The 17,929-nt window shown below is 43.1% G+C and overlaps 1 protein-coding gene and 1 pseudogene across 1 annotated transcript; one reads left to right on the top strand and one right to left on the bottom strand.

The window, feature by feature from the left end:
* Positions 1-8,169: 8,169 nt before the first annotated feature.
* LOC118727019 (small nuclear ribonucleoprotein G-like) lies at positions 8,170-8,522 on the bottom strand. Its single transcript, XM_036452457.2, has one exon. It carries the CDS (start codon positions 8,490-8,492, stop codon positions 8,298-8,300), a length of 195 nt encoding a protein of 64 aa, XP_036308350.1. The 5' UTR covers positions 8,493-8,522; the 3' UTR covers positions 8,170-8,297.
* An 8,008-nt stretch (positions 8,523-16,530) lies between these two features.
* On the top strand, positions 16,531-17,763 carry LOC118727046 (annotated as a pseudogene).
* Positions 17,764-17,929: the final 166 nt, after the last annotated feature.

Raw genomic sequence — 17,929 nt, 5'->3', positions numbered from 1 at the left:
ATATACACCTCACCAAAGAAGATATAAAGATGCTGGAGGTTGAGGGCAGCCAGGGAGAGGTCAATGGGGGGAAAAAGAGATGTATGTAATACATGAAACAATAAAGAATTTAAATTAAAAAAAAAAGGAGATATAAAGATGACAAATAAGCATCTCAAAAGATGCTCACATCAAAACCGGTTTGGATAGAGAGTCGGTCTGTGGACTGAAAGGTCCCAGGTTCGATTCCGGTCAAGGGCATGGACATTGGTTGCGGGCACATCCCTGGTGGGGGGTGTGCAAGAGGCAGCTGATCGATGTTTCTCTCTCATCGATGTTTCTAGCTCTCTGTCCCTCTCTCTTCCTCTCTGTAAAAAATCAATAAAATATATATTTTAAAAAAGACGCTCACAATCATGTCATTAGAGAAATGCAGATTTCCCTGCACACCTAGTAGAAAGGCCAAAATCCAAACCACGGACCACATTGAGTGCTGCATCATCAGCACCCTTGATGGCACAGAGGACAGTATGGTGTGGAAAAACACCGACACTGATAATAGTCAGAAAGTGATTCAGAAGAGTCAGACCCTAAGAAACTTTTGGAATATTTTAACCAATTCATTTTACTTACAGTTTTCTTTTCATGTATGTATCAGGATAATTTTTTAAAGGTTCTAAAAGAGCTTAATTAACAAAAAATGAAAAATTTGAGTGTTAAGCCCTAGCTGGTTTGGCTCAGTGGCTAGAGCGTCAGCCTGCAGACTGAAAGGTCCCAGATTTGATTCCAATCAAAGGCATGTACCGTGGTTGCGGGCACATCCCTACTAGGGGGTGTGCAAGAGGCAGCTGATGTTTCTCTCTCATCGATGTTTCTAACTCTTTATCTCTCTCTCTTCCTCTCTGTAAAAAATATATATTAAAAAAAAAAAAATTGCAGTCAAGACTGCTAAATTTCTGCCCTGGCCAGTGTGACTCAGTTGGTTGGGCGTTGTCCCATGCACTGAATGGTTGCCGGTTTGATTTCTGGTCAAGGGCACATGCTGGAGTTTTGGGCTAGATACCTGGTAGGGGTCATGCAGGAGGCAGCCCATGATGTTTTGCTCTCACATCAATGTTTTTCTCTTTCTCTCCCTTTCTCTCTAAAAAACACAATACATTTTTTTCTTAAAAATATATATTTTATTGATTTTGTACAGAGAAGAAGGGAGAGAGATAGAGAGTTAGAAACATCAATGAGAGAGTCATCGATCAGCTGCCTCTTGCACACCCCCTACTGGGGATATGCCTGCAACCAAGGTTCATGCCCTTGACTGGAAGCGAACCCAGGACCCTTCAGTCCCCAAGCCGACGCTCTATCCATTCAGCCAAACCGGTCTTGGCCACAATACAATTTTTTCTTAAAAAATAAAAGACTGCTTAACTCCTTATTAATGTAGTGTATACTCACTTCAGGGGTGCTAGCAAGGAGGACTCCTGAGCAGAGGAAAGGCACTAGTCCCTGTGAAATGTTATCTAAGCGGTGTCGGTCACCATATCCTCAGTAGGGACACCAAAAGGCAAGAAAGAACTGCCAGCAGATGGCAGCCCAGCATGGAACACAGAATGCTCTGTCTTCTATTGGTTCCTCTTGGGAGGGTCATTAGAGACGCTCTGGGAAGATGAGAGGGGGCTTGCCACATGGTCCCCTTTCCTTGGGGTTATTTGGGTAATGTATTAGTTTGCTAGGGCTGCTGTGACAAAGTACCACAGATGAGGTGACTTTAACAACAGAAATTGATTCTCAGAGTTCTGGGGGTCAGAAGTTGGAGGTCAGTCAGGATGTCAGTGGATTGGTTAATTTAGCTTGTAGATAGCTCTCTCCTTCCTGTATCCTCATGTGATCTTCCCTCTGACATGTCAGTGTCCAAATTTCCTCTTTTTATAAGGATATCAGTATTTTGGATGAGGACCCATTGTAATGAGCTCACTTTAACTTATTGAAAGAACCTCCCTCTAAATAGTCATATTGGGGGTTAGGACCTCAAATTATGAATTTTGGGAGCCACATAAACCGATAATGAGCAAAATTTTCTTACAACCATACGGCCAGATTAGAACTATCGATATAGTATATAAAAGCCTAAGCGACCAGCCAACTGTCCTACCACCTGACATCAGGAATCGAACCTGGGCATAAATAATACCAGATGATTATTATTTTTTTTAAAGGTCCTTTTTTAAAAAAAAAAAAAAAAATTTTTTATTGATTTCAGAGAAGAAGGGAGAGAGAGAGAGATAGAAACATCAATGATGAGAGAGAGAGGAAGAGTCATTGATTGGCTGCCTCCTGCACACCCCTCACTGACCGGGAATTGAACTCTGACCTCTTGGTTCATAGGTCAATGCTCAATCACTGAGCCATGCCAGCCCAGCAACACCAGATTATTAAGTATCTTGTTGCTAGAGAATTATCATATATTGCCTTATATAATTTTCACATCAGCCCAGCATAGTGCCCCTGTTGTTAAGTAGGCACTCAGTAAATATCTGCTGCATGAGTGTATGAGGCCCAGAGAGATTAAGTAACTTGCCTAAGATCACCCAGCTGAAACTAGTCAAGCTGGGACTTGGACTCTTAATTTTTGTGGTTGTAAATGCTGTGCTGTGTGATCAACATGATTGATGAAATATGAAGAGGGGGAGAGCTAAAGATTTAAGCCAGCTTTAGACAAAACCAGTTTCCCAAGATTTTTTTTTGCATATCTGCTTGTTGCATCTCTCTTTTGTCCCACTCTCCTTTTCTCTCTTTCATGCAGCAGAGATTTATTGAGTTATACTGGGCATTGTTCAACATCCTGTTGAGTCAGTTGGGGATGGAGCCAATAAACAAAGAAATAAATATATATCTTTAGGTAGTGAACAGTGTTATGAGGAAAAACTCAACAAGTTAAGGAGATAGACTAACAGGTAGTGGGACTTTTTTGTTAGGGAGGTTAGGGAAGGCTTCTCTGAGGCAGTGACATTCAGGAAAGAAGGACTTTGGTAGAAGTCTATGAGGAAATGAACTGGGCCTGCTGTAGGCACACAAAGAATTGTCGAGTGGGAGCTTGGTGAGTGACAGAAGAGCTGGAGAAGTGATATAGGGCTCTAAGCCGTGTTGGTCATGTTCATAATACCGGTAGTAATGAATAATCAGATTTAAACTGAGTGAGGGAGAATGTGAAGTGCTATCATAGATGTCATGGGAAGTCACTGGTGAGTCTGGAACAGTGGCCGACATGATCTGCTTTAGGTTCTACTGTTACCCTTTGTTATGAGGAGAATGGATTGTGGACTGGTAAGACTGGGAGTTGGGCGATCATTAAGGAGATTCTTATATCAGCCCAGGTGAGGGCTAGAGGTAGCCTGGACCCATGTGGTAATGGTAGAGATGGTGGAAAGTGATAAGATTTGGGTAATGGTAGAGATGGCGAAAAGTGACAAACAGTTTGAAGATATAGCTGTTGGGACCTGCTGAGGGTTTGCATGCATGGATGAACCCTAAGATTTGGACCCAACGATGGGATGGTTGGTGCCATTAATAAACACGAGGAAGTTGGGAAAGACAAGTGTGTGGGGCAGTGGTAGGGAAGTGAGTGTAATCAGAGAACAGAGGATAGAGGAAGAAAAACTTCTAAGAGGAGGCGGCACCAGCAAAAGGATCCCCGGGCATGGTGGGAGGAAAACCAGGAGAGTGAGATGTCCTGGAGGCCAAGATAGAGTTTCAAGGAGGCAGTGACAACTCCATTAAACGCTGCCAAGAGGGTGAGTACTGTCCATGGATTTGGCATTACCTCAACAAGGGTGCTTTCGTTGGAGTGGTGGGGATAGGAATGGGGAAGAAAAGATGTCTAGACATTTGAGGAACACATTCAACATGAAAAACCCACAAACAAATAGAAAAAAGGGAATTTGCAGGGACTGGACATCATAAGAAGCTCTGGTGGGAAAATGAGTCAGTTCTTTTCTAGTTGCTTCCCTTTTCTTTTCTCTATAAAGTAAAAATTAAGATCACAGCTTGGACTAGTAGCTCAGTTGGTTAGAGCATTGTCCTGATATGCCAAGGTTGTGGGTTTGATCCCTGATCAGGGCACACTGAAAAAGTATCAACCAATAAATGCATAAATAAGTGGAACAACAAGTCAATGTTTCTCTCTCTCTCCTTTCTCCTCCCTCTCCATCTCTAAAAATCAACTAAAAAAATTTAAGATCACTAGCTAAGGATGGTGGGGGAGGGGGAAGTGCCATTTGAGGAGAGAAGGAATATGTAGTCATCATTTCAGAGAATAGGAGAGAGAATAGGGAGGCCATAGATTGTTAGGCAGTACTAAGAGCCTACTTGTGACTTCAAAATTCAAAGTGATATTTGTTAGCTCAGTTGTTTATCTCCAGCTACGCTTTGTAGCTCAGGGAAAGTTTCATTGCTGAAGAGTTTGGCTTAATCACACTTGCAATCTTGCAAGTAAGATGGAGGGAAAAGGACAAGAGAATTAGAGGTGTATGCAAAAGAATGATAACAGTAATGACCAATCAGATCGAAACTGAATGAGGTGGAATGTGAAGACATGAAGAGGGTGGTGGACAGTGAAAATGTGGACTGATCAACAGACTAAAGAGCCCCAAGCACATAAGGATTGTTGAACTGAGGGTGCCAGATAGTGGACTGAAAAGATGGAAGCTTGAAATCGGCAGATTGGTGGTGGTGAAGTTACTGATAATGACAGAACTCTAGGGTTTGACCATTGGAGTATGTTGTTGAGGTGGGATGAAAGAGAATATTGCATTAGGTTGCAGAGAACAAGGAACTGAGAGGTTGGGGTGTTGGATGGGTTGTCTAGGTGGATGCCTTAGTCTACATTAATAAAATCATGATTAATGATAAATAAACAAGCCAAACGCTTAAGGCTTCAAGGAAGGTAGATAGAAGGCGATTGCAACAAGAACAGATAATGAGCCCTGGCTGGGTAACTCATTTGGTTAGAGCATTGTTCTGCTACGCCAAGGTTGTGGGTTCAATTCTGGGAAATAAGTCATATAGTCTATTGGCATATGCTTCAGAGTCTGGCATTTTGTTGGGAAGCTGAAGTTTTTGGAAAGGGAGTCAGACAGACACCTGCCTCACCTCAGGGCATGTGGCAAAAAAAAAAACAAAACAAACACCACACCAAATACCTCCTCCAAGGTTGCCAGGGAACTGTGACTTTGGAGTAAAGCCACAATCTGTGAGAGCAAGAAGGGTTGATAATTATAGGAGTTGGTTGATCTTAAGTTCTAATCTAGAGGGTCCAGTGAAAGGTTTTTGGGGATGGGTAGGAGGGGGTAGGAGACTGAACCCAAGAGAGGGCAAACAGAGTTGTTAACGGCTAAGTTAAGGTGACAATGAATATCCTGGCAAGTGTAGGCATGTGACATGCCTGCAATCAACAGGGATGTAAGGCAAGATTTTTCTTTGTGAAAGGCAGGATGTTAGTGTCAGTTGTAGTCTCTCTTTTGAGATTGGTCTCTTAAGCAGTTTGTAATAATAATAATAACAACACACAACATTTATTGAACTATGCTGAGAACTATTCTAAGCATTTATGTTTGTTCATTTCCTTCATCCTCCTGACAACCCTGTTACTATCTGACACCACTTATAGGTGGGGAACAGACACAGAGGTTGGATAACTTTCCCAAGGTCATAAAGCTAGTATGTAGGCATCCTGGATTTAAGCCCAGGCTGTCTGACCCTGAAGCCTTATCTTAAAAAACAACAACAACAAAAAACAACCCTTTTAAGAGTATATTTCTTTAACCTAATATTTAAAAATGTTATCATTTCAACACATAATCAATATAAAAAGTGATTAGTGATACATTTTACATTCTTTTCTCCATACTGAGCCTTCTAAATCCAGTTTGCATTTTACACTTAAGGTACAGCTCAAATGAGACTTGCCACATTTCTTGTCTTTAGTTGCCACAAGTGGTGAGTGACACCATATTCATTCATAAGCCTTGATTTTCATTCTATTTCATTTCACCTCACAGGGTAGTGGTGAGGTGAACAGTGTTGGAATGGGGAAATAGTGATCTTACCAGAAGCTCATGAATCGATCTTCGTGGGCCTCCCTTAAATTCTTCCATGTATTTCAAAGAAAACTTAATGGAAGTGTTTTTGATTCTTTGCCTGGCCAATCATCAAGGAAGAAAGGGCTTTCCCAGAAAGCCTTTCTTATCTGTGCTGGGAAATTGTGTCATTTTTTACGGAGCAGTATCATGTAGAGGTCAAAAGCTCATATTCAGGAGCCAGATTGCCTGGGTTTGTTTCCAGGCTACTCTACTTGACCTTGGTTAGGTTACTCAACCTCCTTGCACCTCAGTTTCCTCATCTGCAAAGCAATGATGATGATGATGATACTTGTAAGTTTGTTGTGAGGATTAGAGGGACATATATACACAGCTTAGGACAATGTGTGCATATTTGCTCTTTGTACTTCCCATGCTAGGCCAATAGAGTGAATCTCAGAAGAGCTTCTTCAGAGTTCTGGATCTGAATTGGCCTACACTCAAACCAGCCCTAGTCAGTTTGGCTCAGTGGGTAGAGCATTGGCCTGCAAACCAAAGGGTCCTGGGTTTGATTCCAGCCAAGGGAATGTACCTCGGTTGCAGGCTTCTCCCTGGCCTGGGTCCTGATCAGGGCACGTGCAGGAGGCAATCAAACGATGCATTTCTCTCACATCAATATTCCTTTCTGACTTTCCCTCTCTCTTCCACTCTCTCTAAAAATCAATGGGAAAACATCCTAGGGTGAGGATTAAAAAGTAATCAATAACCCATGGCCTGCTTCTCAGCAATCGATTAAACAACTAGACAGGAAATTGCAAGCATACCGAAGTACTCAACAACACCATCAACCAACAGGATGCACTCCATACTTATAGATCACTCCACCCAACAACACCGAATATCGGTTCTTTTTAAGCACTCATGGGACATGTACCAAAATAGACCATATCCTGAGCTATAAAACAAACCTCGATACATTTAAAAAAATTAAAATCATACAGTGTGTGTTTCTGACCACAATGGACCCAGCCTAGAAATCAGTAGCAGAAAGTTAACAGGGAAATCTCTAAACACTTGGAAGCCAAACAAAACCCATGGCCTCACTAGCATGTGGGCACTGGAGCCATTAAAGGGAATCACCTGTAGCTTGCTGGCTCTTGTCTTGCCTGGGTAATGCTCCTGGGGTTGGCTAGCCTGGGGGAGGGCTGGTCAAGGATGAAGAAAAGACAGACAAAGCAAACAAGCTGGGTCTAGGTGGATCTTCTGTATGTGACTGAGACCACAGAACAGATCCAGAAAAGTGACAGCTTCCAAATCTGCCGGTCATCCATGTGCCAGGGCCATGTTTTATGTTCTTTCAAGTCCTCAGGGCCCCCCACGTGCCCGATGATGGCCTCCAATTTACTTTCCTCTCACTTTTTACCCTCCCAGCAAATAGGAGAAGCCCCTTTTATGAGGGATTTTGTGTCCTGAGATCCAGGTGTTGTGCTCATTAGGACTGTTGTCTCCTTTGGTCTCTGTCTGTATTGGTAAATCTGGGTTGGGACTAGCCTGCCACACAGACCAATGTTGTCCTTCTCATTCCATGCTTCGACCCAAATACAATACCTACAAGTTGCTTTTCTCCTTCCAAGAACTCCATGCAAAGCATCTGAGGTAAATCAATTCCCACCTACGAGGCAGACTATCTTGGGTCCCAGTTTGGTTCCAAGTGGGATAACTTCTACTTCCTCCTTCATTTATAATTGAGAAAAACTGGGAACTGCCTAAATGTCCCACTAGGTTACATCACATTCATAACATAAACTAATATTGTCATCCATGAAAAGAGACTGCCTAGCCCTGACTGGTTTGGCTCACTGGATAGAGCATTGGCCTGTGTACTGAAGGATCCCAGGTTCAATTCCAATCAAGGGCGAATCCCATTGAGGGGTGTGCAGGAGGCAGCTGATTGATGTTTCTCTCTCATCAATGTTTCTGACTCTCTGTCACTTGCCCTTCCTCTCTCTAGAATCAATGGAATATATTTAAAAGAGAGAGAGAGAGAGACTGCCTAATGACATGAAAAACTGTTCATAACACAGCTTTATTTTATTTTATTTTTTATTTTTATTTTTTTCATCAATACAAAAGTTTATTTAACAAAAGTTCAATGTGAAAATGGACAGGACTCTATATTGTAGGAAAACGGGTGCTGTGGAGAGGGGATATGTGGAAGCAATTGATTTCTCTGGTAACTACAGCCATTCTTCATACTCGTTCCAAGGCTTCTAACATGATGATACTATTTCCTCGGATTACCACCATTCCAATATTGTTCTGTTGCCCACCCGTTGCCATCTCCACACATTCATCGATCACAAGATTCATAAAGGGATCAAATCCCCGTAATATTCCTTGGACTTGTCTGCCACCATTTAATTTCAATGATAACTTCTTGTCCATAAATTTTTTTAACTCGGGAGAGTGAGCTTTGCTCAACTTAGCTTTATTTTATTTTATTTTTTTATTTTATTTAAAAAAATATATATCTTATTGATTTTACACAGAGAGGAATTGAGAGGGATAGAGAGTTAGAAACGTCGATGAGAGAGAAACACCGACCAGCTGCCTCCTGCACACCCCCCACTGGGGATGTGCCCGCAACCAACGTACATGCCCTTGACCGGAATCGAACCCGGGACCTTTCAGTCCGCAGGCCGACGCTCTATCCACTGAGCCAAACCGATCCCGGCAACATAGCTTTATTTTAAAAATGAGTTAGTTACCATTATGTACAGTATGATTAAAGTTCTATAAAAATATGTATAGTCTTACAAAAGGGACTGTAAACACACCAAAGTGGTGGTCATGGTTATCTCTGTGTATTGGGATTAAGGGTAATTTGAATTTCTAATTAATGTTCTCTGTATTTTTTACATTGCCTCATCACTGCCTCCTTCTCACTGATCCACTCTGTCAAATCTGCTACAACTACTCTATTGAATACTCTTGTGTCCTTGTTGCGAAGTACAGGGAACCACCCTTTCTTTGTTCCTCAACACTCCTGGGTTTTCTTGCTGTACTCAGGACTTCTCCTTCTCTTTGCTAACTCCTCTTCCTCTGACTCTCCTGACATTTTGATTTTCACCAGGATTTTTTCTCTTTTAAAAAATAAAATATTTTTATTGATTTCAGAGAGGAAGGGAGAAACAGATAGAAACATCAATGATGAGAGAGAATCATTAATCGGCTGCCTCCTGCACACCCACCACTGGGGATGAAGCCCACAACCCAGGCATGTGCCCTTGGCTGGAATCAAGGAAGCCCTCGTTGACATTGTAAGGCTGTCTTACGTGCCTTCTCTATGTGTGCAAGAGCATGTAACTCTGTCATCATTACACCAATCACATTATACTGTCTTTTTTTTCTGATATTTTGCTGTGTGGTGTGTGTGTGTGTGTGTGTGTGTGTGTGTGTGTGTGTTTCCAGGCCTCCCTCCAAGTTAGTGACTTTTAGATGTTTGGACCACATTCTACAGTAAGAAATATGTGCCATGCCATCACAGCCAAGGGGTTGGCTAGCCTGGGGGAGGGCTGGTCAAGGATGAAGAAAAGACAGACAAAGCAAACAAGCTGGGTCTGGGTGGATCTTCTGTATGTGACTGAGACCACAGAACAGATCCAGACTGCAAGCTGATGCTTTATTTTATTTATTTATTTTTAAATCAATCTTTATTGTTCATATTATTACAAAGGTTCCTAATTTCTTCCCCCCTCCACCAGGTTCCCACCCCACCCCCTCTGCCCGTTCCCCACCCCCCACTGTCCTCATCCATAGGTGCACAGTTTATGTTCAGTCTTTTCTCGCATTACCCCCCCCCCACCCCCCCCGAGAATTGTCAGTCCACTCCCCTCCCGTATCTCTGATTCTATTATAATCAACAGTTAATATTGTTCATCAGGTTTTTTAATTTCCTTGTGTGTTTTTTTTAATTAATAAACTTTTATATTTTTAAGAATAAATTTTAAAATCTAATAATTTTAAACCTTGTTTTTTATGCCCTGGGAACTGAGAAGCAAACTTGTTTACATGTAAACTTGCCCTTAGGCTATCAAAAGGTGTAGCCATTCAAATGTAAATGGACACATTATTTAAACATAGCTGCTGGCTGAAATTGGATTACCTGTTCTGGGTGGGAAGGGCTTGTCCTCCTCTTTCTCCATTAAAATTAAGGTGTTAGCTTTAAAACCTCTTTTTGGCAAGAGACCTTAAACTTTCAGAACTTTAAATTTTTCAGGTAGTAAATCAATCACTTAGTATTTTCTCAAATCAATAATACCTCCACATGCCCAAGGATACACTTCACACAAAAGACACTTCCAAATAGATCAACCAACCTCATCCAGACCCCACACAAGGCACTCACAGATCAACACCCCAGTGCTCTACTAACTCAACACTTCCAGATCAAAGCCTTCATCACTTGATTCAGCAGACCCTCAAGTTCCCTCAAAAGTTTCCAGCCATGTCTGAGAAGCAGCCCTGGGGCATGGACAGGAGCGAGCTGTTCCGGGCCCAGCTGCTTCGAGGCTGGCCTCTGTTGCTCTGGTCTGCTCCACAACCAGCTGCTCCGGGTCTGGCCGCTGCCGCTCCGGGTCTGGATGCTGCTGCTCCGGCCTGGCTGTTCCCGACCCTGCTGCTCCCGGCCCGGCTGCTCTGGGCCCGGCCGTGTCGGGCCTGGATGCTCCTGGCCTGGCTGCTGCTGCTCCGGGCCTGGCCGCTCCAGGCTTGGCTGCTGCTGCCCCAGGCCTGGATGCTCTGGGCCTGGCTGCTGGTGTTCTGGTTCTGGCTGCTGCTGCTCCGGGCCCAGCTGCCACTGCCTTGGGCCTGGCCACTCTGGGCCTTGCCGCTGCTGCTCCAACATTCTCTCTCTCTCTCTTTTGTTTTGTTTTTTTAAAATGCATTTATGTTGCAATGTTGGCTGCTGAGTTGAGTTGTCTTAATCTTCGATTTTTCAAGATCTTTTTATTCTTAAGTAATTTTACTATCTTTTGCTATAACTTGATTTCTTCACATTGAAAACTTCGGTTTCTTCCTCCTCATCCTGGAAGCTCAGCAGGCTGGCCTGCGGTGCCCCTTTGTTCTCCGCGGCCTCCTGCGCGGCTTCAGCCTGTTGCCGGGGTCAGCGCTGCCCAGGAAGCAGCCCCCGGCCTCCGCTCCGTGGCCTGCGATCAGCGGTCAAGGAGCCAGCGGCACCTCCTCCCCAGGGGCCCTGTCGCCTGGCTCCTTGTTGGCGCCCAGCTTGCTGGTGCCAGGCAGCAGCTCCTGCTCCTCATTGCGTTCTTCCCAGACTCTGATGCTTTATTTTATAGTCAGAGGTAAACAAGGTAATTTACAATGTTCTTATAAGTTTCACTTGTTTTGGCAGCACTTGCTGCACCTCCCACAGCCCACTAGCTACCCAGGAAAGGTCTAGGGAGGAGTCACAAGATCAAGCTTAAATATGCTAAAAAGGCTGTGCCCTCTAAGCTGGGACTTGTTTGTGGCTTTGCCTGCAGGTCAGTCTGAGGCTTAACCCTATAACTGCTCCCTACAGAAATATATTTTATATTATGATGCAGCACAGACACATACACATAAGCATATATTGTATATGTAAGTGACAAATATGTCACAAAACAATATTCACTCTTACTACGTGTGGTACAACTAATATTTTATTCTATTCTATTTTATTTTTTTAAAAAGGAATGCTGCCTAGCTGGTTTGGCTCAGTGGCTCGAGCATCGACTTGTGGACTGAAGGATCCTGGGTTTGATTCTGGTCAGGGGCACATGCCCAGGTTTCAGACTTGATCTCTAGTGGGAGGCATGCAGGAAGCAGCTGATCAATGATTCTCTCTCATCACTGATGTTTCTATCTCTCTCTCCCTCTCCCTTCCTCTCTGAAATCAATAATATTTATATTTTATATATATATATATATATATATATATATATATATATATATATGCTATTTGAGGCCCACTACATTGACTTTATGATCCACACTAAATCTCATAAAGCTGCATTTTTAAAATCTTGCCCTAAACCTATTAGAAAATATATTTCTTTCTTTCTTTATTGAATAAGGTATTACCTATGTGTCCTTATTCCCCCACTGCCCCTCTCCCCAACTCCCTTTTAGAAAACTTTAGGCTTTGGAAGCCATACATTTTCTGTCACAAGCACAGTACTCACGCCCTGCAGCTTGTGTCATGAAAGTAGCTACAGGTAATATTTAAAGAAATGCTTGTGGGTCTATTTCAATATACATTTATGGACGCTGCAACCTGAATCTCATGTTACTTTCACTTCATGAAACAGCTTTCTTCTTTTGATTTCTTAGCTTGCAGGCCATGGGAAAACAAGTGTGTGTTGAATTTGGCCAGAGGCCCTAGTCACTGTGCCCTGCCATAGACTGGAAGTTTCATGGAGGCTGGGACCATTTGTCTTTCCCCCCCATTGTATCTCTAAGGTCCAACACAAAGCCTTATGTGCATTTGATCAGTGTTTAGTAAGTGAATTATTAAAGAGGACAAGCTGTAAGTTAAACATTTTTACAAACATACTGTGTGTTCATGGGGGGGAAATGAGCAGCACAGCTAAGCAAAATGAATAAACAAATCCTTAGTAATTCCACCACCCAGAGAGAACCAGATCCTTTCATACTTTTATTTAGTAGATGGCAGGAATTTAGAGGAAGGTTATTTTCTTGCCAAGGGAGTGGTGAAAAGCTCTGTTTCCCCTTAGCCCACCAGGGACCTAAGCTTCCCTTTTATGTCTGTAGGGGACATATAAGGCTATGCGAGGTTTTGGCAAGGGACTCTACCCTCATCTAGGGGTCAAGAAAGTCATCCCTCCCTAAGGAAGTGAGATTTAAGCTGAGATCGAATTAGTTGAGCAAGAAGATAGGAAGTTCCACCATGAGGCATCTGGCTGGAGGCAGTGAGGGGGCGGAAGGGAAGTGGCATGAGCTCATTCTGGGCCTTGCCATCTAGATCTCATTACCAGTTTACGGGAATTAACCAGCCAGATCCAGAATGAAGAATGTTCTACAAGACCAATGACTAAGTTTCTTCCAGATCAGTGGCATGAAAATTAAAAAGAAAGAAAAAGGAGGTTGGTTAGGACAGATGCCAACTCTCAAGCTCCTTATATGCAGAACCATAAACTGTATGTCCCACATTTCGATGTTTAATACATTTTTGTCATTGGAGGAAAAAAAAAATCACCACAACAAAACCACAAAAAGGAAAAGGGAGGTTGGTCTGTTGCAGAATAAAAGAGACTTAAGAGACATAACAACAAAAAGTCATATGTGGATCTTCATTTATTTGATTGAAACAAAACAACTGTAAAAGGCATCTTTGAGATAATTGAAGAAACTTGAATATGAACTGGGTATTAATTATACTAAATACTTATTAATTTTATTGGGTAAGATAATGGCATGGTGGTTATATTTTTAAAAAGCCCTTGTTAGTTTTTGATGCATATAAGTGAGATGACTGATGTCTGGGATGTGCTTTGAAAAAATAGAGGTTGTGTGATAGTGTGATAAACACACATTTATTTATATTTATCTTTATACCAAGATCTTGGCCCTAGTACTTGTAAAACCCTTGGAATTTCCTGAGTGATAGAGGTGAGAGGAGCATCTTTTTTTTTATTTTTTTAATCAGGTTTTTATTGATTTTAGAGAGGAAGGGAGAGGGAGAGAGAGATGGAAACATCAATGATGAGAAAGAATCATTGATTGCCTGCCTCCTGCCTCCTACTGGAGTCCCAAACCCCAAATCCGGGCATTTGCTCTGACAGGAATGGAACCTTGACCTCCAGGTTCATGGGTCTTTCCCCCCCCCCCCCCCCCCCCCCAGTCCTCTTCCCCGTCTCCTCCCCTTCCCCAGGTTCTTGGGTCAGCCACTGGTTCACAACTCCTGGTTCACTATGCTTAACCACTGAGCTGCTGGGCTGGGCAAGGAGCATCTTTTGTTATTCATAATAAGCCCCTTCCAACCCTACCTGCCTTTGTGCTAATGAGGTGGGTGACTCTCCGGGGACCCCCAGTTAGCTTCAGGATTACTTCTCAGGAACCACCTCCTGTGTGTCTGGATTGTGGACAGCCATCTGTGATTGTGTAACAGGGAGCTGGGGGTCCTGTGCCAACCCAAACATGCTCCTCTGCCCCGTAGCGTTTAATCCAAAGCTGCTGCTCCTAAATTAGTCACCCTCATGATCCATGTTAGTAAAGGTTCTGCAGGAAGCCGCTGATACCGAGCTGCAAAATGAAGCATCGCCTTCACACACGATATCCTCTGGTTTCAACATATTCTTGTTTTTGCCCTCCCCAGTTCCTTCTTGGTGACTAGAGGCCTTAGAGGTACTTTCTGTTGTCCCAGCATAATTTTTCACTTTGTGGGCAGCTTTGAGGCTAGGGGTTAACGCTTACTTAGAATGACCAAAATTTGAACTTAATCTAGCATCAAAGTCCAAACCAGGACTCTTTTTTTTAAGAATTTCATTTTAGCCATTATAGATAGCCATTATAGATAGGGATTGTATTTTCATTTTTTCCTTCTTAGTCTGCATTTCCTTATGCATCCAGTGAACCAAATCCTGGGGGTTGGACCCAATTCTAAATTCCATTTGTAACTTTTTCCTTCAGTAAATGATTGCTGCACAGCTGCTGTTCCATAGCAGTGGTGACCATGTGACCTCCCAGGATTCAAAGGTTACTCATTCCCTACCCTTTCATTCTTTCTTTTCCTAAGTTAATATAGGGGAGGGGCATGAGAGCTACATACATTTAAATCAGGGACCTGTTCCATGCTGCCTGACCTGGAACTCAGCTGACCATAAATTCCTGCAAAGATTGATTAACAGCTACTCACCCATACCTTACCAGTTACCTATACTAATAAAAGGGTAATATGCTAATTAGATCATGTTGACTGGCCATCTTCCAGACGACAGACTTTCTTCCGGACAAAGCCATGGTGGTGGGGGCCAAGGCAGAGGCAGTTAGGGGCGATCAGGCTGGCAGGGGAAAGCAGTTGTGGGCCACCAGGCCAGTAGGGGAGGGCCGTTGGGGGCAACCAGGCTGGCAGGGGAGGGAAGTTGGGGCATTAGGCAGGCAGGCAGGCGAGTGGTTAGGAGCCAGTGGTCCTGGATTGCGAGAGGGATGTCTGACTGCCAGTTTCGAGGGGTCCCAGATTGGAGAAGGTGCAGGCCAGGCTGAGGGACCACTCCTCCCCCCAACTCTAGTACATACCATAAAGGGAAAACAGAATATTAAAAAATATACCTTGTAAAGGTTAAAGTTAATACTAATGATTTTTTCCACTCTGTATTTCCCCATACCAGCAATTTTCCATAGAAACTGTTATCATCATAATCAGCTATGAATATTAATATTAATGTTATCATCATGATCAGTTATGAATATTAATATTAGGAAGAGAGCAAAGGGGAGGCCAGGTATGTCCTCATAAGCATGATCTTCTGGGCAGCCTCACCAGGAAAGTACAATTTCACTCTCCCCTGGGAAACACTGGTCCACTCCCTGCAAGTCCCTGGGGGAAGGGATTGAACAAACAGGGAGATGGACACGTGCAATGAAGTTGGGGTTAACAGAGGGAAGGTGCTCCTCTGTCAGCCTAACCTGGGAAAAGACATTTGGCTAAGATGGCAAAGCCACTGCAAGCGTGAGAAATCCTGAAGGGTTAATTGGTTAAGTCCTAGTTATCATCCTTAGACATCGAGTTCTGTCTCTGTGTCTCTCGCTCTCGCTCCTGCTTGCTGTTCGCTGTTGCACTCTCTTGCTCCCTGAGCCACATTTGCCCCCTGCACTCACCCGCCATGTGGCCTTAAACAGTCTGCATGGGCCATGCGGACTCCACACTCAGGATGCTGGACTGGACGGGACTTTTAAATGGAGCAGGAACTCTGGTCACCGGTTTTTATTTTTGCCCTGCTGCAGACAAGACTGGACTTCTTCCATGGCAGGATGGAGGGAAATGGGACATTGGAAACCCAGGGGTCATTAAATCCATGAAAATAAAGCTCAAGCATCCTCTCTTAAGAGTCTCAGGAAATTCCTTTCCTTGAGAAATCATAAAACCTCCACTTCCACCAGTAATGGGGGATGCAGAGGGCACCAACCAATAACAAAACTATTAACAGAAGTAAGTTCAACTTCCAGAGATGGTTGAGGTCTCTCTTCTTTCTCTCATGAGGAGAGTTCGATGCTCTGTTTATGGAGTGGCTTTTTTTGCTTGTCCTCGCTGCCTACTTTTCCACTTACCTTTTTATCTGGCTCACATCCTGAATTCTTTCCTGAGAGAAGCCAAGAACCCTCAAGCTTGGGACTTGAGTCTTCCCTAGGACCTGGCCCCTCAGGCATCAAAACAATATATTTCTGGCCCTGGCCAGTGTGGCTCAGTTGGTTGGAGCATTGTCGCATGCACTGGAGGGTATTGGGTTTGATTCCCAGTTAGGGCACCTACCTAGGTTGAGGTTTGACCCCAAATTGGGGTGTAAACAGGAGGTACCAATTGATGTGTCTCTCTCACATTGATGTCTCTCTCTCTCTAATCAATTAAAAAATAAACAAAAAACACCAGATATTTCTGTGAGCCATGGCTAATCTAGCAAATCTCACTCTGAAGTCAACTACTAGCTATTAAAAAAAAAAAAAAAAAAAAAAAAAAAAAAAAAAATATATATATATATATATATATATATATATATATATATATTTGTATTGATTTCAGAGAGAAATCAATGGAGAGGGAGGTGCTGAAAATGGCAAAAATGTAGTGACTTTCAAAATATATTTTATTTTATTGATTTTACAGAGAGGAAGGGAGAGAGATAGAGAGTCAGAAACATCAATGAGAGAGAGTCATCGATCAGCTGCCTCTTGCACACCCCCTACTGGGGATATGCCTGCAACCAAGGTACATGCTCTTGACCAGAATCGAAACCGGGACCCTTCAGTCTCCAAGCCGATGCTCTATCCATTGAGCCAAACCAGTTTCAGCAGAAATAGTTTCTTAATGCAATTTTCCCAAATGGAGCAGCATATTGCATGGGACGTATGAATTCTGACTATTGGTACTTGTATGCTTTAGATTTCCCAGAGAGTCTGGTAATCAGTCAGCTAGATCAAACCCGAGAAATTCTGATGAGTGAAATTCTTGGCTCAGCAGTTATGGACCAGTTCTACATGAAAGATGGTGTTATTGCAAAGGATGTCACCCGTCAGAGTGGAATTCGTGACCTGATACCAGGTTCTGTCATTGATGCCACAATGTTCCAGCCTTATGGGTATTCGATGAATGGCATGAAATTGGATGGAACTTATTGGACTATTCACATCACTCCAGAATCAGAATTTCCTTATGTTAGCTTTGAAACGAACCTAAGTCAGACCTCCTATGATGACCTGATCAGGAAAGCTGTGGAAGTCTTCAAGCTAGAAACATGTGTAACCATCTTGTTTGCGAACCAAAGTTCTCAATGTCGCACAGACCAAAGCTCTTCACCCCAGAAGGCTGAAGGTTTTAAACGTCTTGATTGCCAGAGTGCTACGTTCAATGATTACAACTTTGTTTTTACCAGTTTTGCTAAGAAGCAGCAACAGCAACAAAGCTGATTAACAAAAATGAAGAAAAAAATGCAAAAAGGAAACAGACGTAAGGAAACAGACGTAAAAGAAGGTGGTGGCTGCTTTTTAAGATGTTGATACCTGAGGCCACGCTTTTCATAACCACCGCCTTGTAATTGCAGAAAGCCCTAGTTGCAATGATTGCGCAATCATTTTGAGTTGGAGGTAGCGTTCAGAGCAGTCCGGAGCTT

Source organism: Pipistrellus kuhlii, unplaced genomic scaffold, assembly GCF_014108245.1.
Source record: "Pipistrellus kuhlii isolate mPipKuh1 unplaced genomic scaffold, mPipKuh1.p scaffold_m20_p_23, whole genome shotgun sequence".
In the NCBI taxonomy this organism is placed as follows: Eukaryota; Metazoa; Chordata; class Mammalia; order Chiroptera; family Vespertilionidae; genus Pipistrellus; species Pipistrellus kuhlii.
This window is presented reverse-complemented; position numbering and strand designations above follow the sequence as displayed.